Below are 19,398 nucleotides of genomic sequence, written 5' to 3' on the forward strand. Positions count from 1 at the left end.
GCAAGACTCTCATTTGTGAACTGAACCCAGCTGAACAGGTTTTGAACACACTCAATATTCAATTGATATTATTTACATTGTTTGTGACCCGTGTGGGCTTTGTTAGACAGGACAGCGCAGCGTGACAAGGGGTGAAGAGTGGGGAGGGACATGACTGATCATTCCAAAGCAGGCGTGTTGTCCTGAATCTGCGCCACAAACCCTCCAGACCACTGCACTGCAATTGGATTCACTTTTTTCAATACTTTTCGACCGACATTTCACACTGTTTGGAACACAACATCAAATAGTCAAATGTCTGCTTCATTGCCCAGTGGGAACCATCGGCAAAATACAATCATCAAGTTTCGATAGCTGTACAAAGATGCTATAAAAATCCTGAGAACTGAGCTCCGAGCCCCTTGTCTTGATTGAAAGCCGACAAACTCTGACCAAAAGCCAAACCACAAACTTCACTACGGCTAAAGACCAGCGGTTCTCAACACTTAAACTTAGACTGTGCACCACCTTAGAAAATGTGCCCCTCCCAGCAAGCACTGCTATTCGCTGCTGAAATGTTCACTGGAACATTTCAGTCAAGAAGAAGTGTGATTAAATCTCTACAACAAATTCAACCTCGTGTTGCTTTAACAATGCATTGAGTCATTTATTTGTAACCATTGATTAAAACATAATCACGATTGTTTACGTTCCAAATAGACCTCTTACAGTTAAAGTGACTCTTTTATTACTACTTTTCCCTCAACATTTATAGTTTAGCGCTTATTCCCAACATATCTACAAAATGTCACCTTTTTCATGTTGATGTACTTTTAAGACTATAATGCGAATGCAGTAAGTATATAAGTTAATGCAAACACAAATGCAATATTTGTAACAATTACCAATTTTTGAATGCATTAAAACTTCTGATAAATTACAAATAAATCTACTACAAGAGGCTGCAGATGTTTTCTGAAGTTATATGCATCTTATTGGTACATAGGAGAATTATATCTATTATTATGTCTGTGAAAATGTTGTAACATCAAACTTTCTGCATAATCAAGGAAAGTTAATCTGACAAACATAAAAAGGCACTTATACTTCCATGCAAATTTTTGGATTGTGCTTTAAATTGAATTGAAAATACTTAAAACTCGCCATAAAGCGCCATAAAGTCGAGTTTTCAAAGAATAAAGTCTAAAGAAAATGGTGGTAAAGGCACCTTTGCAGTTGGCTGCCAGCCGCCATTAAAAGCAAGAACAGCAACAACAACAACAACAACAATAGAATTACATAATTTAGCTTCACAAAAGGTCCCAATTACAATTGTTTTTAGTTATTCTATATTCTGTGATCTGAATAATCACAACGACATTTTTTTTTTTTTAACTAAATCAATCTGTCAAAAACACGACCATAAGTTTGGTTGCCATGTCACTCAGATCTAGACAAATGAATCTCGTCTCAAACATGTTGAGTCTTACCCTGCGTGTCCCTGAGGCGAGTGGACCTGAGCTCTCTGAGTGTCAGGACGAGAGTTATTAGTGTTGTCATGCTTTTCCTCAGGAAGTGATGACCATAGAAATGGGAACTGGACTTTCTTTAACAGAGTCCGGGCTCAGCAGAAGTTCAGACAGAGAACTATCATTCCTCATTTCAACTCTCATGTCTATTCACAGTGTTGCCATACTGGTAAATATATTATTATTATCAGAAATACGCTCATCATCAGATAACTTGGCGTGGATACCAGCATTTAAGAAAAATAATTCATAACAAAGCCCCAAGCAGTTCCAGAGCTAAATCTGAATAAACAGAAAAGAAAAATTAAACTAGCATTTAAACACACAAATGTTTGGGTCACCTTAATGTTATGATTATGCCTATAAATTAATTTCTTTCTACACATTTAAAACTGGCTTCCACACATATTTTTCATGTAAATTCTGCTGTAAGTAAGAAAATATGTACATACGTACAAAATGTGGGTATATTAACAACATTTAAGAAATGTTGTAAGACCTTCTAAATTCAAGTACTTTCAGGTTTTCTTTTTGAAATGAATAACATTGAAAAAGAATATGCTCTTAGTAATAATAAAACAATTCTTGTATTTAGGTTAGCATCTATCTCCCTGTAAGACACACTAAAGTTACACCCCAAAGTAGCCATAATATTGTTGAGGAAAAACCTTGAGCATTTGCAGGGTCAATTTTAAATCTTTTAGAACGTGGATCTGTAGGATTTCGGATATATAAATGAAATTAAAACAAAAAAAGAAAGTACAATAGTTATAATTGACAATATACTACAACGGGAAACAGATTTATTTGCTTAGTGCCTGAGTAAGGGGCTTAGATCGTATTTGAGACAAAAAAAAATTTGCACTGAATCTAACAAAACACCCAGAATTGAAAGTTTGTCCAAAACCTGGCAATGTTTAGTCATCATATTAAAGGGGCTGTACCCAATTTTTTAAACCAACTCTTTGGGTCAAAATGAGACTGCTTTGTGCTGTCTGCATCTAATTATAACGTGTATTTTTTATCATTTGCAAACCAGTAAGTACGTGCTTTAGCATGCTAGTTGCTGTTAGCAGTAGCTTGACGCCTAAAGTCTTGTAAAACTCATTGCGGTGAATAATTAGAATGCTAGGAACGCGTTAGGAATGCGTTTAGATGGCTGCAAACTGTTTAAAATAATGAGTTCTGTTTTTCACGTTTCTAACACAGTAAAAATCTCTCCTTTAAGAGCACACTGTGTGGGGATTAAATGAAAGATGGAGAAATGAAATGCAGACCATGTGTTTAAAGTGAATATTTGTGTAGAATTCCCTTTAAACGTATAACTACAAACCATCCAAAGTGCAGCTTACTATCATGTGTGGGAGGAGAGAGATGGCTCATTTCACACTTATATTCAGCGTTTGATCATATCCTGCTCACCACTCTTCTTCTGGCCTGTCTGTGTTGTTTTGTGTTGTTTTGTGTGTGCGTTTTGTGCGCGCGTGAGGTGGTAGACTTTCGGCACCGATGACTTCCTGTTGCTTCACGTCGCAGTGGCTCTGGTTGCACTTCTGCTCCTCAGTTCAGTTCAGAGTCAAAAGGGCTCGGGCACACTTCACTTCTGCCTCTTCTGCCCCCGCTAATGATTCACTTGACACTCTAATATACTCAGAGATCAGGAAATGTTAACACTGTCTGGGATTTTTCTCTCGTACTTATCTGTCATCTGACTTCACAGTCTGTAAACTGAATGTCTGGTAATGAAGTGTGTCAAAACAGAACATTTACAGAATCCTTTCTATTAAGATCACATGGCAGATATCAGTCTATACTAAGACACAAATACGTTAAAAATGTTATGATGTAAAACAGACGTTTATGAGCTTTTAAGAATCTTTTAACAATCAAACAATTATATGGTGTTGCCCCATTTTGATTGATTTGTGCCTTTTTGAATAATCCTGTATTGTCTTGCAGGCCGGAGTGCTCAGAAAATGTCTGTTTGCACCCACTTCCTATCCCTGCCCACAGCTCTGATCTTACTTATCTTATATATTCCAAAAAGTGTTTTTTAGTTTGCCCAGGTCATATACGCAGGGTTCAAAAATCCCCCATAGCCATTTTCCAAACATACACTTAAAAGACAATCTGCTGCTTGCTACAGAGAAGTGTCACTATAAAGGGGCGGGGCTCATCGGTTCCACGCTTTTGAACAGGAAGTCAATGTGTTTTATTTTTAATTAGTCTTAGATTAATATTGCAGTTTACATGAACAATTATGAGCAATGTATAATATAGTTCAAAATGAAACACCCCCAAGAACAAAGCAGCATAATGTCTTCATTCAAAACATTCATATTAGACTAAGAAATCATTCCAAGTATTTGTTTAACACAGCCATAAGTATCATATACTGTAAATACTGTCTTTCACATCCAGACAAAGTTAAAGGTGCACTGTGTAACTTTAGTGGTTGTTGTGGTTGTCCCAGAAATGTTCTGCAGTTGGGCAATAAACATGTTCTCTCCACCATTTATTTCATTTGTATAAAACCATACATACATACATCGCCTCCATGGTGATATAGTTTAAGAATTAGTTTTAGTAATTCATGTCACTTGGTGCACTGTTTTAATTTGATGGAAAAATGCTCAGCTCTAATTGTCAAAACATGAAGTTTTTTGCAAATAAACAAACTAAGCAGGCTCAGTTTCAGCTTCATGGTCAGCCCACGACAAGCGGCCACAGTGGACAACTTTGTTTGCAAAATGCAAAAATAAACACAATTTTTCTCCTACTTTTTCTCCAAGTATTTAGGCTCAGGATTAACAACAATAAGCTGAGGATGCTGCTATACACAATGAAATATACAGCAATTAAAAAAGTGACCAGGGACAAGACATAACAGCTGAGGGATTTTGCATGTTAAGTTTGTAGTTGCAGCACGAGTCCTGTTTTACCCCAAGATCACACCTCACATGCTGTGGTTGTTGCTCTAGCAGTTTCTAAACACCGGCTGCAAAGCTGTCAAACCACCACCAATAAAGGGCTCAAGACAAAGACAATTGAAAAAAGTTGATGAGGGAGAGAAAAAGATCTACTAACCAGGGGCTGCCCCCCCATTCAGCTCGGGAAGAGTAGATTGTGTCCTACTTTCAACTTATAAAAGCACTTATCGGTATTAATGTATATTAATTGTAAGCCTATTTATTTTTCTGCTACAATTGTTGTTCATTACCCTTCCAAGGCAAAAAGGACTAGCTTTACACAAGTGCAACAACATTTTTCAATATGAAGGCTCACTGAAAGCTGGGGGGTTTGGGGGTCCTCTCCCCAGACAGTTTTGAACAGAACAGACATAATTCACTGCCTACTAATGTATTTTGGAGGCTGTGATTTCAATAGGGTGTAATTGTTTAGTTATGAGAATAAGTAAAGCTGGTTTCTGGAGGAATTGGCTGATTCAGAGTCAGAATCAGAAAAGGTTTATTGCTATTGTCATTGAACACAGTTCACAAACATAGCCGTTAAGCTGCAACATAAAACAATGAATAATAAAATAATAAAATAGTACTGAAATGACAATAAAATGAGCATCTGTTGGGTTTTGCCAATCCTCTTTTAAAAGCTGAAGATAAATTCACTAAAAGTGAGTTTTAGAGACTTGTAATAATGCAAAAATGTCCAGGGAGAATCCATATGAAAGTCCTATTAAAAAATATTATCATTACTAAAGTAAAACGAAAAAATATCATTTTATTTTAGGGTATTTTTTTTTATTTGTGGGTTTGGCGTGCAAACTGACCCTGATTCTTTCCAGAATTATTGATTTGACAAGAAACAAGTGAGTTACGGCTTTATTTTTATGTACAGCATATCAAGCCGCTTGAGAGTTCTCTTGCTGGTGGACAAAATGGAATAAAGACAAAGTGCACCTCCCACCCACCCTAAGTGTGACGGGTTAAAAATTCACTCACTGCAAGTAAAAGTCAGTCTTACCTTTAGTAGAAACTTGTTCGCGAGGTTCTGTTTATATAGTGAGTAAAAGTTCTTGTGGTTGGCAGTGTAGCAGTGGCTGTGAGGATCCCACAGAGCTCAGCAGGGCCACCACTCGCTCTCTCTCTCTCTATGAACCACGGAGGGCAACGGCTCAAAACCCTGCGGCCCACCAAGAAACCTCTTGACTCTCCGATTAGCCAGCACACCATTGCTAGTAACTCATGTGAATAATGTGGTCGGAACAAGCCAAGAGAACGTTCGAGTCTATGAGGTTGGTGCGTTGGCAATGAGGAGGGCTGGAGCTCAGTCTGTTCTTTTTTTGTTAGTTTGTGTTAAAGATCCACCAAAACGGGAACAGAGCATTCAGACCGCTCGCCACACATCCCATTATTACTCACAAGTATCGTTTTGAAAAGAATCAAATAAGTATCAAGTCGGACATTTCCTAAATAGTTCTAAGTCTGGAACAATCCACAGTAAGGGATTAAACATATCTATCTCCATGGAGACAAGTTACAGGTTTGATCTGTGGAGAAGCCACCCCCACTCACTGTAGGAACAGGTGAATGCTGAGCCTGTAGATATATTGCCTCAAAAATGTATATTATTGAGCACTGCGGCTAATGCAATAATTGTAGAAATAATCTTCACTACAATGATCAGTGCAACAATCTAAACCTTTAGAACATTTCTAAACTACTGTATCATCTCTGCAGCAGCAACACCAGGGCTCACAAATAAACCAAGGTACAGTTTGATCAAACTTGCTCAAGCCAATGACCAGAAATTCACAGGGTCTCTCCTAAATTTTCCACTAAAAACGTGTTATAATTAGTAGTTTGACAATTAATTATACATCTGATAATCACTATAATGAATGTGTTTGTTAAAAGTTGATTTGAGGTGGAATATAAAGCTATCATGTGCTGTGGAGAAGAATTCTGCTTTTTCACTGATCAGAACTTACTCTCATCTGAATACAGCGATGTGATTGGCTGATATGCATCATGCTCTAAACACAAGTGATTCTGTCCTCTCTGAACGCAGGGCCATAAGAGAGAGGAGCGCGCCTCAGCACGTGTGCGCTCCTCCCGCTTCTCAAGTTGCTCAAAATAAGCTGCAAACTTCTGTGTTGCAAAGCAATCATTGTGCGAACCGCTTATGTTTTATTTAGTCAGATAATAACTGTTAAAGTGCGCGCAGCGAGGACGCGCGGGGAGTGGCACCTGGACTACCTGGTTAAGTGCAAAGTTTGGTGTCGGAGGCTCAGGTCTGGACGGGACAGGGCTTGGGTCAGAGCATATATTGTGGTTTGCTGCTGCCTCGTTGATGTCTCTTCCGCACAGTGAGACTCAAAATGTCATCGTGCATTTTTTTAAACTATTGAACGCTAAGTTGATACTATTTATCGGGATGTGTACTTGAATAAATGCCTTATAGATATGCTCAATGCCATAATGGGGGACATTACACACAAATCTCCATGGATCTCCAAAATATAGCATTTTTTTAATAGTTGGATTCTGTTCAAAGTTCACATGTTAAATATGTCCAAGAGCATTTTAGAGAAGACTGACAAATGAACTAATACAAGACTTGCATCAGTTGTGAAGTATCTTGCAATCCTCCCAACCCCTAACAGTAAAAAGTACATTTAATATAATATAGGACATAAAATTACAGTCAATTTACATTCTGGTTTTGAGTTAGCAATTCTGCATTATCTGAATCATTTCTGCATTTCTGAATGGATCAACAGACTGTGTTTTGGTGATTAGATATCAGCACTATTGACTATAGTGAGTTATATTACATTTTATATGGTGCTATAAACGTAAGGAATTGCAATACAAGACAAGAATCATAATTTTCAGCAACAGTAAAGAAAATATGAGCAGGGTTATGTAAGGACAAAATAATAGCATAGAAACTTAAAGCTAAAACATCTCTCTGGGAATGTGTCATCTTCATAATAACTCGAAGACATGAACTTTGTCCCATATTCTTTAAATAGTTATTATGAGTTAATGGTTGATGAGTCCCTCAAGCCTCAGAGCTTCCTCCCTGGATCAGAGGAAGAAGCTGCTCATGTCAGGGTCAAACATACTGTACACACACATTTGGGAAAGAATCATTGTTGAAGTGATAACAATAGTATAGGTATAATAGAATGGTCATGGTTGTAGTACTCCTCCTTGAACCGACACCTTAATGTGGTGGAGGGGTTTGAGCGCCCGAATGATCCCAGGAGCTATGTTATCGGGGGCTCCCAAGGCAAACAGGTCCTAGGTGACGGGTCAGACAAAGAGCTGTTCAGAAGCCCTTTATGATGAGTTCAAAAACAAGGCCAGTTACGTCGCCCGGATCGGCGTCACCGGGGCCCCATCCTGGAGCCAGGCCTGGGGTGTGTGCTCGACGGCGAGCGCCTGGTGGCCAGGTCTTTCCCCACGGGGCCCGGCCGGGCACAGCCCGAAAGAGCGACGTGGGGCCGCCCTCCCGTGGGCCCACCACCCGCAGGAGGATCCATAAGGGCCCGGTGCACAAAGATCTGGGCGGCAGTCAACGGCAGGGGCCTCGACGACCAGATCTCCGGACACAGAGACTAACTCTGGGGACATGGAATGTCACCTCGCTGGGGGGGAAAGAGCCTGAGCTTGTGCGGGAGGTTGATCGATATCGACTAGATATAGTCGGCCTCACCTCCACTCAAAGTTTGGGCTCTGGAACCCATCTCCTCGAGAGGGGCTGGACGCTCCGCTTCTCTGGTGTTGTCCGCTCGGAGAGGCCGCGGGCTGGTGTGGGCTTGCTTATAGCCCCTCAGCTCAGCCGAGTTCACACCAGTGGACGAGAGGGTCGCGTCCCTTCGCCTTAGGGTGGGGGACAGGTCTCTCACTGTTGTGGCGGCCCGGCCTTCTTGGAGTCCTTGGGAGGAGTCCTGGACAGTGCACCGACCGGGGACTCCGTTGTTCTACTGGGGGACTTCAACGCCCATGTGGGCAATGACAGTGACACCTGGGGAGGGGTGATCGGGAAGAACGGCTTCCCCGATCTGAACCCGAGCGGTGTTCAGTTATTGGACTTCTGTGCTAGCCACGGATTGTCCATAACGAACACCATGTTCAAGCACAAGGTCCATCAGTGCACGTGGCACCAGGACACCCTAGGCCGGAGGTCAATGATCGACTTTGTTGTTGTGTCATCTGACCTCCGGCCGCGTGTCTTGGACACTCGGGTGAAGAGAGGGGCAGAGTTGTCAACCGATCACCACCTGGTGGTGAGTTGGATCCGCTGGCGGAGGAGGAAGCCGGACAGACTTGGCAGACCCAAGCGCATTGTGAGGGTCTGTTGGGAACGTCTTGCAGAGCCCTCTGTCAGTAGGGTATTCAACTCGCACCTCCGGGAGAGCTTCATCCATATCCCGTGGGAGGTTGTGGACATTGAGTCCGAGTGGACCATGTTCTCCGCCTCAATTGTTGATGCGGCTGCTCGGAGCTGTGGTCGCAAGGTCCCTGTCGTGGCGGCAACCCCCGAACCCGGTGGTGGACACCGGAAGTAAGGGATGCCGTCAGACTGAAGAAGGAGGCCTATCAGGCCACTCGGGTGTGGGTCTCCGGAGGTCATTGACAGGTATCGGCAGGCCAAGCGAGCCGCAGCTCGTGCGGTCGCAGAGGCAAAAACCCGGGCCTGGGAGGAGTTTGGGGAGGCCATGGAGGAGGACTATCGGTCGGCACCAAAGGTCCGTCCGGACGGTTTGCCAGCAACACCACCAACACCGTTTACGGTGCGGGTGGAGACCTGCTGACCTCGACTGGGGATGTCGTCGGACGGTGGAAGGAATACTTTGAGGACCTACTTAATCCCACCGTCACGTCTTCCGAAGAGGAAGTAGAGACCGGGGACTCAGAGGCTGGCTCATCCATCACCCAAGCTGAAGTCACTGAGGTTGTTCGCAAACTCCTCGGTGGCAGGGCTCCGGGGGTGGATGAGATAGATAAATGCCAAATACATCACACCACAACATAACAGTTATTTCATTCATATTGTAGCGACCCTAATGTTAAGCACTATCTGGTTAAATGTTCCTCTTACACTGTTGTTAATGCATTGTTATTGTGTGGAGTCCATATTGATAATATTGTGTGTGTGTGTGTGTGTGTGTGTGTGTGTGCGTGCGTGCGTGTGCGTGCGTCTCTGGGTTACGGCCAACATTAGCAAACTCTTTTCAAGAAATAAAGTGACAACTTGTGAGCACTAAACCGGCATTCATGACTAACCTGAGCGAGAAGTTACAGTATTTACACCCAAAGCACAACCCAGACAACGACGCTGAACCCGCTCCTTTAACAAGCGTCTTAAACTAACACACGAACCAGCACAAGCGGCGACGCACGCGGCGGCTTAAAACAGTTCAAATAAAGCCAGCTCTCTTACAGGCTGTCGCTTCAGTGTTCGGTCTCTCGCATCTCTAAACTGCCCCTGGGAAGTCGCCGGTGCATCGCCAATGGCTCCGGGTGCGCCATTGACAGCGATGTCAGTATTTACGTCTTTTCCAGCGCAAATTTCGCGATTCATGAAGGTTTAAGATGGACTAGATTCTAGAACGTAAAGGATATAGTATGTGAGTGCTAGATTGTTTATGAGTCCAGAACCGAATCAGTCGAGATTCGTTTTTTTTGGACCTGAACCGAAACATTTTTACAAGTCCGGATCCGGTCCTGCGGTTTGGGGACCACAGGATCTCATCTCTGCTGTTTGCAGACGATGTTGTCCTGATGGCTCCATCAAACCCGGACCTGCAACATGCACTGGGACGGTTTGCAGCCGAGTGTGAAGCGGCTGGGATGAGAATCAGCACCTCCAAATCCGAGGCCATGGTTCTCGACCGGAAAAAGGTGGCTTGCCCTCTCCAGGTGGGTGGGGTGTCCTTGCCCCAAGTGGAGGAGTTCAAGTATCTCGGGGTCTTGTTCACGAGTGAGGGAAGGATGGAGCGTGAGATCGACAGGTGGATCGGTGCAGTGGCTGCAGTGATGCAGTCGCTGCATCGGACCGTTGTGGTAAAGAGGGAGCTGAGCCGAAAGGCAAAGCTCTCGATTTACCGGTCGGTCTACGTTCCTACCCTCACCTATGGTCATGAGCTTTGGGTAGTGACCGAAAGAACAAGATCACGGATACAAGCGGTCGAAATGAGTTTCCTCCGCCGGGTGGCTGGGCGCTCCCTTAGAGATAAGGTGAGGAGCTCGGCCACACGGGGGGAGCTCGGAGTAGAGCCGCTGCTCCTCCACATCGAGAGGAGCCAGCTGAGGTGGCGCCTCCCTGGGGAGGTGTTCTAGGCATGTCCCACTGGGAAGAGGCCCCGGGGAAGACCCAGGACACGCTGGAGGGACTATGTCTCTCGGCTGGCCTGGGAACGCCTCGGGATCCCCCCGGAGGAGCTGGAGGAAGTGTCTGGGGAAAAGGAAGTCTGGGACTGCTTAGACTGCTGCCCCCGCGACCCGGCCCCAGATAAGCGGAATAAAATAGATGGATGGATGATTGTAGTAGTTAATTATTTTAGTTTCATCTTCAAAAGCAACAGGAGATAGTTGAACAATTAACAGAAGCAGTAGCAACAGTAGAAGAAGCGTCAGTTGTAACCATATGAATATTAGCAGAAATAACAGTATAAAACACAAAATACATTATACGATTAAAGTAGTGCTGAGCTCAGGTTTTATAGGTTTAAGATAATAATGTTCTATTCAGTTATCTTAATAGATCAATGATTTTAACACATGAGATAGTGACATTTCATTCTCAAGCTTTTACTGACAGAGGAATGATTGTGGCCTCCTCCATCATAAAACCCAATCAAACCATTTCAAGACCATATTAATTTAAAGCTTTAATTAACGATATAATCACTAGTATTGAAGTAATAAAGTCTGCAAACTGAGGAATTTTGCACCTGCCTTGTTTTATGTATCACATGTTTTTGGATTAGATTAGATTAGATTTTATTGTCCCATAGGATCTGATATGTCTCTGCGGCAGTTTAGCAAGTTTAGTCCCATATTGTGGGATCTCTGTCATCCTGCTGCTTCATAAGAATTGTTTTTCCTCCGACATGAATCGCACTCTCTCTGCAGCAAATTCATCTGCTTCTACCTGCCCAGGCTCAAAAGCGCTTTTCACAACTTTCAGAGACCGGAGTTTGCACTGACAGTGATGCTAACAGCAACTAGCACGCTAACAGAACATCTACTTTGGGGAGGATAAAAACTCTTTATAATTTAGAGCAGACGACACACAGTGGACTTATTTTGACCCAAAGAGGTGTTTTTACAATATACTGTACTGGGGCAAAACTAATGATTACATGAAAAAACAGTGCTAGTGTAAAGTTTTCAGGTCACAATATAAACTTTAACATATATATATATATATATATATATATATGTGTAGTCTATTGTTCAGAAATGTCATACACGACATAAACATATCAGACAATGCAGGCTAGAAAAATAAATCGTGATCTTCTAACAATACACCAAAGTTGATCTATTATGCACTCATTAAACGTTGAAATATCCATCTACTTTGGCCCTCTTTTCCGTAAGTTGGACTATGTAGATTCTAGTATTCTTGAGTGATTCTCGGAGTTTACCCCGGATTGACAAGGGGGCAGCAGAAGGAAAAGGGAGAGGTGGGTTGAGTTTCCTCGAAGAGCGGAGGAAAACGCAGGAGTATTGAGCTGTCGGACAATAACAACAAAACAATCATGTGACTCCCATTGACAGAACATACTGGAAATGAGCGCCTCTCCAACGGGAAGAGGACGTGCAAGACGCAGCCATTTTTACAGGAGTTCAAACAGGAGCGAGCCAACAATGAACGCAATAATGCAATTGTTCATACGCCTTTAACCCCCAACTCACCTCCAACATTTACTGTCAATCACATCTTAAAATAAGTTTGACGGACACGTGCGATGCTTTGAAGACTCGAGGACAATAGAGCCGCACGTTGTAAAGGCAAGCGTCTGAAACAGAGGTGTCCTTAAATGTTTTTGCGTCCGTGGAGATGTTGCTTTGCCCAGAATGTTCCACAGAATGATATTAAACGTATTTATTTCCCTAAAGACAAACAGTTCTCAAGGTTCAAAGCCAAATTGCGGGTCAGCTCTGTGGAGAGGCAAATTCGCTGTAAAACTTTTAAAACACCTGTAAGGAAATGTGTTTAATGCCACACTGTGGAACATTCCAGACAAAGTAATCACATCTCCGGTGGCAGGTGGCATTCCCTTCACCAGAAAAGTTACACACTACACCTTTAAATAGAACGTACTACAATTCTTAATCCAAATGTTGCCCTGAAAAAAGCAATAATGTAACTCTAACTCTATTGTACATGTCGTGTTTGAAAAGAAAAAAGTGGACGAATATTTTAAATGAAATCTAAAAAGACAGTGACTTTGAACTACCTTGTGGCTGGAGGATCAGCAATTTATTTTTAAAAAAAATTGACAAAGCACTACTCAGCAACTTCGGTTTGTGGCTTTGGTGTCTACAAAGTGGTGGAATTTCCTAATGTTAAAGTTTACAATCAATACAGGTAAATTTGAAGAGGAACATTAACCGCAGCCCCTCAGCCTCCTAAAGACCTTACAGTATATTTCATTGATGTTACATTTCCTATTACCAGTGATGAAAACGAGTTCTTGAGGGTGTGTTGTGATGTGGGGGTTTTGCCTCTGTCACCACACTGTACGTGATCACGAGACAACGTCCTGTTCAACAGGTTTTCCACATTTCCACATTTTTACTCCAAAAAAAATGGTGAAAAGCAAATTATTACAGTCTTCAGTGATATGTGTCAAAGGTCAGTGGAGCAAGCTTTGGCTATTTTTAATCTGTGTGTCAAAAATAAACACGTTTTCTAAATATAATTGTAGGTCAAGCTGTACAAATGAACTGTAATAGTCATAAGCGTTGTGTGGTTGGCTGATTATGTTCACAGATCATTTTAAAATATGCTGATTCTCTACATTTCAACACATGATTTTTTTTTAATTTTGCAATGCTTTGATAGTAACAGACATTAGGGGAAGAAATGACATCAGACTTCATTTGGAAATGGATCAATTTGACAGACTTTGGACCAAATGAGACTCTTATTTTCGTTTTAGATGCGCCGTGATTTGTTTCTTTTGATGTTCGGTTTTGCTTGTGTTCTTTCTTGGAAACAAAGTCAGCATTTCTCTCAGCACTTTGAATCAAACGGACAAAAACGATGACTGCGGTTCATTGTAGACTAGTTTGATCGCCATGAGCTCCTACACGCCACACGCCTGTATTTACGTGTTTATCATCGACAACCTATTCGCATTCACAGCGTTTGTTCAATTTTTACTTTGAATAGAAACTACTTTTGTCGTACTTTGTCAACACTGTCAACACATGCATTTCTCTCCTGGACACGACAATGAAAACTCAATGAGACGCCTCAAAAACCCAACCTACAATATGAGCAAATCCTAAACATGGCTTAAGTTAAAAAAAAAATGCTGGTATTTTCCTCTATTCTCCATTTAACTTGTGCGTAGTCTGTTAAAAGAAGATTGAAAAGAGCTTCAGAAAGTTACCACGACCGCCCGAACATGATCGGCCGCCCACGCATTACAAAACAGGTCGATCTTGACAGATTTAATCAAAGAAAATGTTAATAAAACATATTGATTATGCTACAAATAAAAATCTGAATGTCTAAAACAAAATAAAAAATCAGATATTGTTTCATATTCTGTATCATTTCTATGTGAATATATTCTATCTTACAATGAGGATAACTAATAGATTTTAAATGTACATTTGTTCATATTATTTGGGATACATTTGTCAATAGACTGTGTTAATCTCTCAGAGGCACAAATCCGGTGGTTGTTTGGCATTTTCTTCATACTTTTTATGTTTTTATAATGGAGATAAGAGTAATTTATGGCCTTGAGTCAAATGTGACTCTGAGGTAACATAAACACACCAGAGTCCATGGCTCCATTCACTCCGGTCCAGGCCCATTTACAGAGACACAACTCAAATATCGACAGCGCGTGACAGGCCCAGACGTGTGCTCAGATTTGAAACTACAAATGTGGTCAAATAATAGATAACAGGACTTTATCAGCGCAGCGATGGTGTAATGCCTAATATAAAACACACATTCTGACCAGATCCAAAAGATTGATAACCCTGATAACACTTTAAAGTCCTTTGTTTGTCTCTTGTGATATGGATCATGTCTGTATTGTACCAATAAAATTACATTTTTGTGCTACAGTAATAAATATACTGTGAAGGCAACATAACTATTTCTAATGATGGAGGTAATCAAATGTAATTTCTAAACGGTATTTTATTTTTATTACAAATTGGTGTTTTGGGTTGAATAATTTATGAATGATTGAAATGTTTTGTCATAAAAGGTGGCAATAAATCCAGATTTACTGATTCAACGTATTATACGACTAAAGTGGTGGGAATCCAAACACTGTAGGCAAAAGTACAGTTACTCAGTAAAAAAAAGTATTGTGAGAAGTTACTTTACCACATGTTGTTGACGTGATACTATACATTTGTGCTCAAGAAAAAGAGCAAAAAATTACAAAAATAAGTACTTCTGTCAAGTAGAAAGTTACTAGTTACTTTTAGTTGCAAAACTTTTTAACAGTTTTAAGCCACAATCTACATCATCTCTGAGCTCGGGTAAATCAGAGCAGCTTTCTGTGTTTTGTAGAAAGGTACAGCAGTGCTTTTGGTCAATTGACATTAATAAACCCCAAACATTCATTCATTCATTTTCTACCGCTTGTTCCCATCAGGGGTCACGTGTGACTGGGGCCCCTGTGACTTTGGCCCTAACCTCAAACAATTACTCAATTCAAGTTAAGATTTGTTGTAGTTGGTAACGTCCCATCCTTTAGTCTGCGTTATAGTCGTAACGTGGTAGTAAGACATGACACAAACATGCAGTGCTGTCAGTGCGTGATGTAAAGGTGCGTGTCCCGCGGATCTGCTGAGTCACGGCTGAAACCTCCACTGCTCCTGAACTCCAACTGACATTGTGCAACATCCGCGAGCGTCTTTCCCTCTCACGCACGAAACAGACTCATTTCATCACCTCAAATGTAACTAAACACGCACACTTAAAATCACTTACTTGAGAAGCCGCCGCGCTGATGGCTTGGATCCACGCCTGGTGTTTGCATGGCAGACACAACAGTCACACTGTGGCCCCGCACCTGACTGCACCGTGCCAGTTGTCAGAGGCGACGCACGCCCCCTTGGCCCCGATCACACCACCACTCCTCGTTCAAGAGCCTTTCCAATCCTTTTTTGTGTGTGTGTGTGTGTGTGTGTGTGTGTGTGTGTGTGTGTGTGTGTGTTTTTTAATGACGCGATTCAAACAAACACACGCTTTTGGTACACGCAACTTCACTTCACTAAATAAACTCCAGCAACTGACTCCGAAATACACCTGAAAATATGAATAACAGAAATGCAAATGTCCACTGTGATTTCAAATGTTTCCCAGTAAAGTAAAGAAAACACAGTGTTGAGGTAAGTCATGATCTTATTACCTGAGCGCGCCGTGCCAATAACCCGCCGGTGCGTCCGCGTCTTGGGTTCTCTCTCCGCCTGAAGCCGCTTTACCGGACCGTGTGGAGCCGCGTGTGTCCCGTGTGGAGCCGTGTGTGTCCCGTGTGGAGCCGTGTGTGTCCCGTGTGGAGCCGCGTGTGTCCCGTGTGGAGCCGCGTGTGTCCCGTGTGGAGCCGTGTGTGTCCCGTGTGGAGCCGCGTGTGTCCCGCGTGGAGCCGCGTGTGTCCCGCGTGGAGCCGCGTGTGTCCCGTGTGGAGCCGCGTGTGTCCCGTGTGGAGCCGCGTGTGTCCCGTGTGGAGCCGCGTGTGTCCCGCGTGGAGCCGTGTGTCCCGCGTGGAGCCGCGTGTGCTCGGGCTGTTAGTCTGCCTCTCCTCCCTCCAGAGCCGCGTGATCCTGAGGACACGCACCGTCCGGACGCGTCAGGTTCACCCCCCGTCCACCTGCTGGGCTCCAGAACTAAGACACAGTTGTGATTTTTATTCTCTGTACGTTTTGATTTTGGAAGGTGAGTTTCTTGAGTAAATGTACAGATACGGGAGCAAAAAATAGATAAAAAGGAAAAAAGAAGAATAACAAAACAGCCATACTCAAGTAAAAGTACACGTTCACAAAAATCCACTTAAATCTATTGAAGTACATGCTTAAAAAAGATAAGATATTCCTTTATTGTCCACACATGGACATTTCATTGTCTCAAAAAAATAGTCTTGTTTAAGATTAAAAAGTTATCACAGATTTTGAGAACTATTAAAATGTTAAATGTAGAAGTTTTGGTGAAGAATTGTGTTGATTTTGGACAAATGTCAATTCAAATCAATTTCGTAATGTTTTCGAATGATTTTTAGGTGTAGGCTATAGCTTAGTTTACTAAACCTCTGGATGTGAATTCCTCAGGCAGAATGTCACAATGAACGTGCTAAATGTAAACCCTCACACCACAAGCAGAAGTAGAAAGTACTACTCTACTTCTACTTTTCAGTCCAGTTTAAAAATGTAGATAGATAGTACATAAACCTGCTCTCAAATGTTATGAAGTCTTATTCAAAGCGATTTCGCCGACAGAACAAGAAAAGTTGAGTAAAGTTGTATTCTTATTCCACGTAAATTTAGATCAATAATTTACATGGATTATAAATTTAGAATATACTATAATTATGCAGTACATTTAAAGGTGTAAATACAGGTGAAGTTGTATTTTGGTAATTGTAATTCTGAACTATACAAACCGTTTTATAACAAAGACAGCAGCATTATTGCATCATAACGTCACAGAAGAATAAATATATGGCACATACCTGCTCTCGGAGGCGAAGCAGGACTGCTACAATAATCGTTAGTGACAACAACCCTAACATAGATGTCCTCGCTTTGCCTGGAGGGCCCCAGAGTGTGACCATAAGGTAGAAACGTTTTCAAAGGTAGTCATCAGGACAATGTTACGGAAATCGAAATGTTTCAACTGCGATCCGAAACCTTTTCTTCTGTGGACCACTCCTGAGCAAATGAGGGATTACACCTACTCACCGTGACTATAAACCTACTTTGTGGTCACGTCTCCACAGATCTGGGGCCTCATTCATAAAGTATTACGCAGAATTACGACTATAAGTGTACTAGTATAAAACACAAATACTTAAAGCAAAACAAAGTAACATTTTCACCTTATTGAACATCTTTGTAAAGCCCTGTGATGGTTAAACATGTATTGTGAAGTATTTGTTGTCGTCCCCGTGGGCAGAAAACCAGCCTTACAACATTATTCCACATTGACCCAAAGACAACTCTCCTGAGAAACCCTGACTCTTTTTTATGTGTAGCTGTGTGAAATGTTTTTGTATGTGATTGTACTATTGTCTTATTATGATAAAGAAAGAAAGATGTGCAATCAATAAATGAATAAATGAATAAATGAATAAATGAATAAATGAATAAATGAATAAATGAATGAATGAATGAATAAATGAGTAGATGAATAAATGAATAAATGAATAAATGAATAAATGAATAAATGAATGAATGAATGAATAAATACATATATAAATAAATATATAAATAAATATATAAATAAATAAAATAAATAAAATAAATAAAATAAATAAAATAAATAAAATAAATAAAATAAATAAAATAAATAAAATAAATAAAATAAATTAATTAAAGTCATTAAATAAATAAATTAAATAAAATAAAAAAAAATGAGACGCCTCAAAAACCCAACCTACAATATGAGCAAATCCTAAACACGGCTTAAGTTAAAAAAAAAATGCTGGTATTTTCCTCTATTCTCCATTTAACTTGTGCGTAGTCTGTTAAAAGAAAATTGAAAAGAGCTTCAGAAAGATACCACGACCGCCCGAACATGATCGGCCGCCCACGCATTACAAAACAGGTCGATCTTGACAGATTTAATCAAAGAAAATGTTAATAAAACATATTGATTATGCTACAAATAAAAATCTGAATGTCTAAAACAAAATAAAAAATCAGATATTGTTTCATATTCTGTATCATTTCTATGTGAATATATTCTATCTTACAATGAGGATAACTAATAGATTTTAAATGTACATTTGTTCATATTATTTGGGATACATTTGTCAATAGACTGTGTTAATCTCTCAGAGGCACAAATCCGGTGGTTGTTTGGCATTTTCTTCATACTTTTTATGTTTTTATAATGGAGATAAGAGTAATTTATGGCCTTGAGTCAAATGTGACTCTGAGGTAACATAAACACACCAGAGTCCATGGCTCCATTCACTCCGGTCCAGGCCCATTTACAGAGACACAACTCAAATATCGACAGCGCGTGACAGGCCCAGACGTGTGCTCAGATTTGAAACTACAAATGTGGTCAAATAATAGATAACAGGACTTTATCAGCGCAGCGATGGTGTAATGCCTAATATAAAACACACATTCTGACCAGATCCAAAAACCAGAAACCAAAAATTAAATAAAATAAAAAAAAAAAAATATATATATATATATATATATATATATATATATATATATATATATATATATATATATATATATATATATATATATATATATATATATATATATATATATAGCCTTTGGGTCTGTTTTCTGACAATGTACTTTCACAAGGGAGCAGCAGGGGGAGCTCTATCGCTTGAGTTACTTAGTTCAGCTTTAAGTGACGAACTCGCCCTTCGGAAAAATACACATGCAAAGTTCAGAGTTCAGGGACCGGATCACTCATTTTCAGATTAAGTTGTCTTTTTAGAGATCGCAAACTTAACGTAGAAAGT

At 40.9% G+C, this 19,398-nt stretch overlaps 2 protein-coding genes across 3 annotated transcripts in view; both read right to left on the reverse strand.

The window, feature by feature from the left end:
- Positions 1-16,125, reverse strand: part of pparg (peroxisome proliferator-activated receptor gamma) — a 45,179-nt gene extending 29,054 nt beyond the window's left edge. The window contains exon 1 of one of the 2 annotated variants that reach the window (XM_072452647.1): positions 16,102-16,125. Coding sequence is in view for 1 of the 2 variants with exons in the window: in XM_072452646.1 (XP_072308747.1) it covers positions 15,681-15,729 (49 nt within the window). In the remaining variant the exon portion in view is untranslated. Of the gene's footprint in view, positions 1-15,680; positions 15,825-16,101 lie in introns of those variants that run through there. The other variant, XM_072452646.1, reaches the window with a different exon arrangement.
- mrto4 (MRT4 homolog, ribosome maturation factor) overlaps positions 1-19,398 on the reverse strand; it is a 286,325-nt gene that overhangs the window by 91,816 nt on the left and 175,111 nt on the right. The window lies entirely within an intron of this gene.

Source organism: Eucyclogobius newberryi, unplaced genomic scaffold (genome assembly GCF_026437365.1).
Source record: "Eucyclogobius newberryi isolate DKJ021-1_F unplaced genomic scaffold, fEucNew1.0.hap1 SCAF_19, whole genome shotgun sequence".
Lineage (NCBI taxonomy): Eukaryota > Metazoa > Chordata > Actinopteri > Gobiiformes > Gobiidae > Eucyclogobius > Eucyclogobius newberryi.